The 10,872-nt window shown below is 31.6% G+C and overlaps 1 protein-coding gene and 1 long non-coding RNA gene across 5 annotated transcripts; one reads left to right on the top strand and one right to left on the bottom strand.

Moving 5' to 3' along the window:
- Window positions 1–3,631: 3,631 nt before the first annotated feature.
- On the top strand, window positions 3,632–5,974 carry LOC112743559 (uncharacterized). Of its 2 annotated transcripts, XR_003172051.3 has the most exons (4): window positions 3,636–3,956; window positions 4,849–4,942; window positions 5,361–5,624; window positions 5,780–5,974. It is a non-coding gene; the product is annotated as an uncharacterized lncRNA (long non-coding RNA). The 2 variants fall into 2 exon arrangements; XR_003172050.3 differs by lacking the exon at window positions 5,780–5,974 and having other exon boundaries at window positions 3,632–3,956; window positions 5,361–5,774.
- Window positions 5,975–6,666: 692 nt separating this feature from the next.
- Window positions 6,667–9,289, bottom strand: LOC112743558 (uncharacterized). 3 transcript variants are annotated; one of them, XR_011871016.1, is made up of 5 exons: window positions 9,085–9,289; window positions 8,524–8,705; window positions 8,188–8,319; window positions 7,531–7,626; window positions 6,667–7,071 (listed from the first exon to the last, which is right to left on the bottom strand). XR_011871016.1 is itself a non-coding variant. In XM_072214342.1 (4 exons), exons 1-4 carry the CDS (start codon window positions 9,125–9,127, stop codon window positions 7,600–7,602), a joined length of 384 nt encoding a protein of 127 aa, XP_072070443.1. In that variant the 5' UTR covers window positions 9,128–9,220; the 3' UTR covers window positions 6,667–7,599. The 3 variants fall into 3 exon arrangements, 1 of the variants encoding a protein (XP_072070443.1); XR_011871017.1 differs by lacking the exon at window positions 9,085–9,289 and having other exon boundaries at window positions 8,524–9,080; XM_072214342.1 differs by having other exon boundaries at window positions 6,667–7,626; window positions 9,085–9,220.
- Between the last annotated feature and the right edge of the window lie 1,583 nt (window positions 9,290–10,872).

Raw genomic sequence — 10,872 nt, 5'->3', positions numbered from 1 at the left:
TTGCCTTGTTGCTTTTAGGGTTAAGTACGATTTTGGTTCCTAAGGTATAGGACAAAATTTTTTTTGTCCCCAACCTTTTTTTGCATACAAAATCATCGTTAAAGTTTAACTTAGTTTTAAAATCGTCCTTCGGACCAAAATACCCTTCTCCTTTTTCACCAAAAACCTCATTTCTATTCTTCTTCTCTATCACAACAACATCTCTTCTTCTTTTCCTTAACTTCTTCTTCAGCAACAAGAACAATGAAGCATAAACAATCTAATAAACTTATAAAAATAGAAATAGAAGCAGCATCAAAAGCAGAAGAAACAAAAGCAGACATAGAATTGAAAACAGAAGTAGAAGCAGAATTAAAAACAGAAATAGAAACACAAACATAAGTAGAATTTGAAGCATAAAAAATAGAAGCAGAAGAAAGAGAAGCATAAGAAAAATGGATTAACAAAATTAGAAATAAAATCAAAATTGGAAACAATATGATTAACAATGGATTAACAAAATCAGAAACAGAATCAGAATTTGAAACAATAGATTAACAAAATCAAAATCATAATCAGAAACAATGTGATCAACAATGTAATTAACAACATCAGAAACAGAAGCAGAATTGGAACCCTAGGGAGGAGTAGTGGTGCGGAGCAGTCGCTGTCGAGCACCGTGAGGGATACGAGAGAGCGCGAGCGAGAAAGGGCAAATAGGGTGAACAGATCGGAGAAGGAGAAGAGTGACGGAAGTAAATCGTCGGTTCAGAATTTTCACAAAATAATTCCGTTGAAGTATAGATCCAAACCAACAGATAACCCTCAATCAAAGTTTAATTTGTTTGTCACAATGCAAACCAATAAAAACCGAGAGTATTTAAACTTCTGGTCGTCTCTCAAGGAATTGCAGGGAAGTGTGCATAGTATTGGTTATGGAAAAGTATTTTTATGGGTTTTTGGAATGATGAACGGGAAATATAAATTGCAAAAAAGTAAACTAACAACTAAGAAATCAAATTCTAAAAGGCACTCATGGAAAGGATTAAGAGTCAAGGCTTCCTATCTAGATCATTGACCACAACATGGTAATTGCAAAGGGTTAATTCCACTTAGTTTTCTTCTAACATGGAGGGTGAAGTCAAGTGGACATAATTGATCCTAAAACTAACTAACAACCCTAAATTAACAATCAAACTAGACATCAATGATATCAAGGAACCTAAGTCCTCAACTCAAGCCAAGAATGCTAAAATCTACTCTAAAATCCAACCAAGTATTTTATCAAATACTTGGAAGGAATAAAATAAAAGCATCATAAAAGTACAATAACAATAAAATCTAAAGCTACCAAATACAAGATAACAATAATAAAAACTCAATTAAGTAATAATAAATATAGAAACACCAAATTGCATTAATAGGAAATTAAAATTAACAAGAAGTCATGAACCTAAAAGCAATAAAGTAAAGGAAATGACATGTAAACTAAGAGAACCAAGATGTAATAACAAGAAATTGCAAGAAAAACTAAATCAAGACAAAAATTAAAACCTAAATCTAAGAAAAATTTAATCTAATCTATCCTAATTGTAGAGAGAATAGAGAGCTTCTCTCTCTAAAATATAACCTAAAGCATGTTTCTAAACTAAACCTAATTGCTCTCCTATTCATCCTTCTTGAATTTGGCCTCAAATAGCTTCAGAAATGAGTTGGATTGGGCTTTGGTAGGTCCAGAAATCTCCCCCCAGCGTCTTCTTATTAATGAGTCATGTGATCGCATTCGTGCGTACGCATGCCTGACCATGCGTACGCATGGTTGTAAAAAATGAAGTCGTGTGTACACATCAATTCCTGTGCGTACGCATGGATGTAAAAACTGCAGTTGTGCATACACATGAATGCTTGTGCGTACGCATGGCTGTAAAATTCTCCAAACTTGATTTCTTCATGAATTCTTCACTTTTACATAATTTTTCCTCACTCCTTCAATCCATACTTGCCTTCTAAACCTGAAATCACTTCATCAAACGCTCAAGGCATCGAATGGAATTAAAGTGAATTAAAATTAGCAAATTAAGGGTCTAAAAGGCATGTTTTTAATCTTATGCACGATTTAGGAAGAATTCACAAAACCATACTATTTTAGGGAATAAGTGTAGGAAAAGTTGATGAAATCTACTAAATTAGAGCAAATAAATACCATAAAATGTGGATTCGTCAAAGGAGGCCGCTGCCCCATCGCCGAGCTTCTAACGCCGTTACCAAACTGCTGTCATTGATTTCACCAAGAAGAAGGACGACGAAGACAGTGAATTCGGAAGACAGCCATCGCCGAGATTCTAACGCCGTTGCCAAACCATCGCTGTTGAGTTCACCAAGAAGAAGGACGATGAAGACAATGAGTTCGGGAGAGAGGAATTGAGGGAGAAGACCACGTCGGAGTAGGAGCTGCCTCTATTTCCCCTTCTTCTTCTTCTTCCCTTCCGCATTCTTTCTCCCTCTCGTCGGTTTTCTTTTCTTTTTTTTTTCTTTTTTTATTTTATAATTTTTTTATTTAGGGGTAATTTGATAATAAAATTTAAAATTTTGGTAAAAAGGACGATTTTAAAACCAAGTTAAACCTTAGGAACAATTTTGTATGCAAAAAAAGGTTGGAGACAAATTTTTCGACCTATATCTTAAAGATCAAAATCATACTTAACTCTTACTTTTACTATCATCAAACTCAAGAAAAAAAAAAAAGAAGCGAGTCTAACCGAAACAAAAAGGGCTTTTTTTTTTTTTTGTCAAGGAAAAAGGGTTTCTAATACAACACTTAAATCAATACGTTCATGTCCAAAAAAAAAAAAAAACAAGAAAACAATAGGTCTATCGACCAAAAAGGAATATTATACACTGAAAATATAAAAATTTATATAATATTATCCATTATCCAATTAAATTTATATGTTTAGATAATTATTTAGTTTGGGTTCTTTCTTTTATACACTGTAGGGGAAGAATGAATTTTCTCTACATATTGATTTGTTATCACAAATATTTGAAAGAAAACAGAAAAAATAATAAACAAGACAACATTTTATGAATGAATGATTGCAAAATGATCTGAAGTAAAGATTTGTTTCCTCCATGAAGAAGGATAGAATAATGAAAATCAACGGTAAGAAGACAAAATGATCTAGAAAATTTGAATTGGACTGAAAAAAAAAATTGTGTAATCATTAAAGGATCAATTGCCGCGTATTCAGGAATACCATATGGAATGTTTGTTTCCTTTTCAATCTTGTTCCCCTTCATGAATTTTAGTTTATTTTTATTTTTATTTGGCCATTTTTTTATTTGATGATTGCTACTGTACGATTATTAATTTATACGTATCGGTACGAGATAAAAAATGGACAAATAAAAATTTGTCACGTGGATTATATTTATCTACATCAATATTTATTTTTTATTTATTTTTTAAAAAATATTATATTACTGTATATACAAAAATACCCTCATTAATAATTTAAAAAAACAAATATATCCTTTTAAATATTTTTGTTAAATAATTAAATAATCCTTTTTATTTCTATCACAAAAATACCCTTCTTCAATAACAATTAAAATAAAATTCAAATCATCAAATTATTTAAAAAAAAAAATCAATTAACCTTAAAAATAATTCCAATTTCAAACAAATTTGTTATCGTTTGTTCTTGTTCTTTATCCTAATTCATTGTTCTTGTTCTTTACCCTAACTTACCCAGAAAAATCAATTCTCCCAGTCCTCTTCTCCTTCTTGCTCGTTGGTTGCTTTCCCAACCTGTTTTCGTTGCGTGCTCCCCTGCTTCACGCCATCCGGTTATGGCCCGTGTCCTGCCTTGTTCCGCCTTCGTTGCCCTGCCTCGCACTGGCAGGCTGTCGCCGCCCTCCCTCGTGCCGTTGGACTATCGATGCCTTGCCCGCTACCTTGCCTCACGTCGTCTAAGGTATATTAGCTTTTTTGTTATTGATTCACAAGGTATATTGGCTTCTCTGTAAACACAAAATCTGAATGTTCAGTTTGTGAACATCAATGGATGGGGGTGATAGGGAGATAAACCTTTCACATTGATGTGGTTCTTACAAATTTTGTACTGGGTTGCTTTTGTTCTAATAAGAATGGTATATTTCCTATGCTCGAGTCTTGCAATGTTCAAACTTGAAAAAAGATGACACTCTTAGCATTGAGAATATTTTAGCAAAAGCATTGTTAGATTCACCCAATGAAAAAGAGAATAGAATCACAACAGTTGATCCACTTGCTTCAAACACTTGGGAAAAGGTGCATTTTGATCAATTATTTACCCATTTTCATAAATAGCTTATGTGATTGGAATGAAGTGAGGTTGATACCTAGCAAACTTGTAGCAAAAATTCTACCTTTGCTTTGAACTCGTTTGGCATAGCTAATTTTATGATATGTTATAGTATAAGATAACATTATTTTTCATTATCACTATAATTATAATTATATACCTATGATATCACTACCTCTAGTTTGCTTTGCTATATTTTACTCTTGTTTTCCCAAAAAAAAAATGCAAACAAATTTATACTGTTATTGTCTAGTAAATTAATTTTCCTGCCTCTATTTGTTCATATTTCAATACTGAGTATTATATTCATTAATATATGGTGTGCCATGATAAACTGCAATGCGCTGCCAAAAAATTTTAATTCATTGTTTGAATGTATTGGGAAGCTAATGGGACAGGGCCTGAGCTCTTGTTCGTTTGATGAACTCGTTGATTTAATGGTTTTCCCTTAATTATGCTATATTAGTATATCTTTTATGACAAAATTATAATGCTAATTACCTAATTCCATTTCAATTTCAAGAGGCCAACAAGAGTGGTAACAACTGGTTACCTCTACCATGGGCAATTGTTGCCTTGCTTATTCTGGGATTTAACGAGTTTATGACACTTCTAAGGTGAGTGTTAACTTTATAATGTGCAAATATATAATGTGTTACTGTTAAACTTGTGTTCACGTAAATACCACTCTACTCCATCTACGTAATGTAATTGGTCTAACCCAAGTTTGTTATTCTATGGCAGAAATCCTTTATATTTGATTCTCATTTTTATTGGTTATCTTGTCATTAAAGCCCTAAGCCCTATGGGTGCAACATGAGGTCGCGGGTGATTTTTGCCATGGTGCAGTGAGCATCTCTAGAATGACCATTGATTAGTAGCAAGTTCATTAATCTAATATAGCTAATGACTTTAGTTGCACACACTAATAGCAATTCTGTGCAATTTCATATGACATTTAGTATATAAATTTTAGTATATAGATGCATATGGCTTGTGGAGTCTAACCAAGTTTGCATATGCCTTTTTTTTCAGCTAGGTGGACTCCTATCCTTCTATCAAACTTCTTCCAACTATAATGAACCTTATGAGAAAGCTAGCAGAGGAGGGGGTTCCTCAAACTAACAATCCCCGGCCGCCATATCCATCAACAAGTAATCAAACTGCTGGTAGCACTGTGTCATCTACTGCTTCATCGAAGGTAACTTTTTTGGGACATGGAACCGAGTACACCGCTTCATCAAAAGAAGAATAGGGAAAGAAACTCATCTTTATGGCAGTGCCAAATCTTATGTTGAGGTGTGATAGCAATCCAATGCTGGTTTGTGACAATTCAAATATTCAATGCATTAATAAGCATGAGTATTTATGCAAATGCAACATACAATTTTATTTTATTTTATTTTGTTACGATTAACCTACCCATTGAAATAGATATATTTTTTCCAATTCAGGTTCTTTGGTTAGTTGGAGGAGCAAGGTTATTCTACCTAATTTTTTATGGCCTTGCATGTATTCAAATTTTTTTTGTTAAGAGTTGCATGGGTTCTCTAAATGTAAATGGTATATCACGTTAACGCAAAATAACAATTTTCTGCTATATGATTACTCAGAAATAACTTAATAATAATATTTATCAATCGTGCCAATTATTAATTCATAAATCATAATTTTATATTCTAGTTGGGTGCATGCCAGAAGTGTGTTCATTTTTCAACTAACTCACAGGAATTGACTGCTAATCTGTCTAATTACACATTATGTTGTGACAAAAATTCTCAATTTAGCATCATATGTAAGGCTGGTTCCATAAAATTTGTGGTCCAGCTTCACCAAAAAAAAAAAAATTGGTGTCCAGCATTACCCCATCATAAATGCAAATAAGCTAACAGTTGTAGATGAATTCACATCCTATATCCTAATTGGCTAACTAACCAGTACATATGATTTGTATGGATTATGGAATCATCATGCTAATGATGTATGATTCATGGGATGTATGAGGAAGTAAAGTAACAATTGGCAGGAACTAATTAATTTAAGTGAAGTTAAACTCAATCATCTTATATAATGTTATGTGACTTTAATTTGAAGATATATGGAAATGCATGGAGACTGGGAGAGGAAGAATCTTTATACAAGTTCAGCGTGATATTATATTATTATTCCAATAATAAAAGAATAAATTGTTAGTTAAGAACGAGGAGTGTGGTTGTTTGTCATGAATTATATTTCTTCTCTTGGTAGCAATTAATACATCTTTTTATTTATTAACTATGTAGAATAATATTAAATATGAGATTATTTTAGATGATAAATTACTTAAATTCAAACTAAGCCATGAAAGTAAAAATGAATTTATTTTCTAATTGACGAGTGCGAGCTCATAGAAGAATGTTGTTATTGTCTGGTAGTTTGCGAAGAGAAATGGAATAGGAACAAGAGTCAGCTTCCATTCATTTGCAGAGTAAGATAATTCACTAATGGAGGTAACTATGAACATAGGTACAACTAGGTATTTTACTATGTCCACAAAGAGATCAAGAATGAGTTGAATGAAGTTGTCCAATGCTCTATTCCACGGGAATTTCTTCACCGGCTCGAGTGAACTGTTCCAAAGCTTTTGTGCGTGGTAATTGGTTCAATTTTATCTTCCCATGGTCATCTGACGAGATCTTTGGGCATGTTATCAAAGAAGAACAAATGTCTTAACACTTAAATTCTTCTAAACAAAGCATGACGAAGCCTACACAGTACAAAGAAGAGTTTTCAACAGATAAAGCCAATGCCTTAGCTAATTGTACCGTAAACTGCAAAAAGAAATAATTTCTAAATAGAGTGTAAATTTTATCAAAGATTCATAATGTTAAAACCAAATAATAACTGGTACTTTTTAGATTCGATTAATTCCATAATACACAATCACAAACAAAGAAAGAAATAATATATGTAAATAGTTATTTACACTAATCATTTGATTAGTGTAAACTGTTAAAACAGAATGACCGAATTCAAAAGTGTAAATTAAGCCCTTTATTTTTCTTTTTTCAAATATGCATACTGAATAACTTTCATTCAGATTACAAAATAATATGAACACTATAGTAAGAAAAGAAGCTCTACCAGCAACGGAAACAATTGGTTTTGTAAATTACGCCTTAGTTCCTATTCCTTTAAATTTGCCCATTATAAAGCTAACACTCACCTTATAAAGTGTCATAAACTCGTTAAATCCCAGAATAAGCAAGGCAACAATTACCCATGGTGAAGGTAATCAGTTGTTACCACTCTTGTTGGCCTCCTGAAATTGAAATGAAATTAGGCAATTAGCATTATAATTTTGTCATAATAGATACACCAATATAGCATAATCAAGGGAAAACCATTAAGTCAACGAGTTCATCAAATGAACAAGAGCTCAGGCCTGTCCCATTAGCTTCCTAACACATTCAAACAATAAATCAAAATTTCTTGGCAGCGCATTGCAGTTCATCATGGCACACCATATATTAATGAATATAATACTCAGTATTAAAATATGAACAACTAGAGGCACGAAAATTAATTTACCAGACAATACAGTATAAATTTGTTTGCATTTTTTTTTTTTTGGGAAAAGAAAGAGTGAAATATAGTAGAGCAAACTAGAGGCAGTGATATCATAGGTATATAATTATAATTATAGTGATAATGAAAAATAATTTTATTATCTTATAATATAATATATCATAAAATTAGCTATGCCAAATGAGTTCCAAGCAAAGCTAGAATTTTTACTGCAAGTTTATTAGGTATCAACCTCACTTCATTCCAATCACAGAAGCTATTCGGGAAAATGGGTAAACAATTGATCAAAATGTACCTTTTCCCAAGTGCTTGAAGCCAGTGGATTAACTGTTGTGATTTTCTTCTCTTTTTTATTCGGTGAATCTAACAATGCTTTTGCTAAAATATTCTCAATGCTAAGAGTGTCATCTTTTTCCAAGTTTGAACACTGCAAGACCCAAACATAGGAAATATACCATTCTTATTACAATAGAATCAACTCAGTACAAAATTTGTAAGAACCTCATCATTGTGAAAGTTTTATCTCCCTATCAATCCCATATCTATTGATTTCCACAACTGAAAATTTGGATTTTGTGTTTACAGAAAAGCCAATATACCTCGTGAATCAATAACAAAAAAGCTAATATACCTTAGACGACGTGAGGCAAGGCATCGACAGCCCAACGGTGCGAGACAGGACGGCGAAGGCGGAGCATGGGCGATAACAGGACGGCGCGAAGCAGGGGAGCACGCAGTGGAGACAGGTTGGGGAAGCAAGTAAGCAACCAACGAGTAAGGAGAGGGAGAAGAGGACTGCGAGAATTGATTTTTCTGGGTGGGTTATGTTAAACAAGAACAATGAGTTAGGGTAAAGAACACAGATAACAGATTTGTTTGAAATTGGAATTATTTTTAAGGTTAATTGATTTTTATTTTTCTTTTTTAAAATAATTTGATGATTTGAATTTTATTTTAGTTGTTATTGAAGAAGGGTATTTCTGTGATAGAAATAAAAAAATTATTTAATTATTTAACAAAAATATTTAAAAAGATATATTTGTCTTTTAAAATTATTAATGAGAATATTTTTGTATATATAATAATATAATATTTTTTAAAAAATAAATATTGATGTAAATAAATATAATCTATATGACAAATTTTTATTTGTCCATTTTTTATCTCGTACCGTATAAATTAGTAAACGTACCGTAGCAATCACCCACGTTCATTCGTTGTGTGAATTTTTTCATTTCTGCTTCCGCGTCATCTTCACCGTTTGTGGCCTAGATTGATCTATTGCTAGTCCTAGTGATCAAAAGAATGGTATTTATTGATCAATATATATTAATTTGATATGATGATTCTTAATCAAATTTAATGAAGCCAATAATACAAAGTATATGCGGTTGAATGATATATTGGTGGTAGGTAAGTATATATTTTACTCCTTATAGAAGTAGACAATCCCTCACAAAAAGAGTTCAGGAACAAAAGGAATAATTAATCAATAGTTAGTTAGATACTTTATGTTTTCTTTCTTATTCTCAGCTTATTATTTCGAGGATAAAATATTATTTTATTCTCTAATATTTAAGTTAAATTTTAATTTAATTTTTAATATTTAAAAATATTTTATTTTTGTTTTAAAAAATTTTAAACAAATTTAATATTGTCCTACCATTAAATTTGACACTAATAATTAATAAAATGAGTGTCGTGAATACTAATAACGTTATTAGTTAAGTCATATATACTTTCGTGTATCAGAAAAATATAATTAAAATCTTTTTGTAACACTTCTCTTAAATTTCCTTTTCGTACAAAACTTCAAATTCTAACCATCAATCATCAAAGCTTCAAAATTAAAGAAAAAACTTTTATACTAGTGATCGTTGGTAAATCGATTTTACTTACATATTAAAATAAAATGCTGTTGACTTTTCAATATGCGAATTGTTTGTGTCAAATTAATAGTAGGACAATATTGAATCCACTTAAAACTTTGTTGAAATTGAAATATGATGTTTTAAACACTAGAGACCAAATTAGAATTTGACCTAAACGTTCGGGACCGAAAAAGTACTTTACCCTTATTTTTATTTTAAAATTCTTAACAACCTAGAGAAAGAAGGTTAAATCTAGAGCTTCTTTCTAAAATAAAATACTAAAACAAATTTGAAAATTAGATCCTGCAGTGTCTGTTAAAACAAAAATGCATAAGACTTTATTTTTGTCTTGTAAAACCTTATTAAAAGATATATTAATAATTAATTAATAAATTAAATGTGAGTAAAAATTATTAAGAAATCAATAACTTATAAAATTGAGATTTGCACGGTAGGAATTTAAGTTAGAAAATAAGATTGAGCGCAAAAATATAACTAATCGCGAAAAGGTGCGTACCGGCAATAAAAACGACTGTATCGGCTACACTGCGAGGGAGAAAATTAATTATGAGTGAATGAAATTAAGAAATTAAAATTTTTAATTTGAAAAAGTAAAAATATTAGGATACAAATTAAAACACCAATCTTAAAGGTTTTGGCTAGAAATTGAGCCAAACACACCAAAAATCAACCTTAGGTCACACTTGGGCCCAAGACTCACACATTAATACCCCTTGCCCTAAAACACTGCAGCCACAACATTTTTAAGTGAAAGAGAAAGAGAGCAACGGTGATAAGCAAAGAGTAAGAACAAATGCTCTATGTCACTATTCACACATCACACTAAATTGTTCATAACTTCTCAATTCGTAGTTTCGATTGGCGAGTTGTTTGTGGCCACGCATTTGACTCGCAATCCTCTTCAATTTCATTTGAACAAAAGGGTAAAAAAACTCGAAATTCTATACCCAATTCTCTATTTCTTGCATATTCGCATTTCTGGTTAAGTGAGTTTTGAAATCTTGTGATTTTAATGGTTTAAGGGTGCTCTAATATGAGGTATTGTTGAGTTTCATCACCAATTTTAGTGGGTAAAGGTAAGAGAGTAT

The sequence above is a fragment of the Arachis hypogaea genome, chromosome 14 (assembly GCF_003086295.3).
Source record: "Arachis hypogaea cultivar Tifrunner chromosome 14, arahy.Tifrunner.gnm2.J5K5, whole genome shotgun sequence".
NCBI classification, from domain to species: domain Eukaryota; kingdom Viridiplantae; phylum Streptophyta; class Magnoliopsida; order Fabales; family Fabaceae; genus Arachis; species Arachis hypogaea.
The sequence above is the reverse complement of the archived record's forward strand: the minus strand, read 5'-3'. Positions and strand labels throughout refer to the sequence as shown.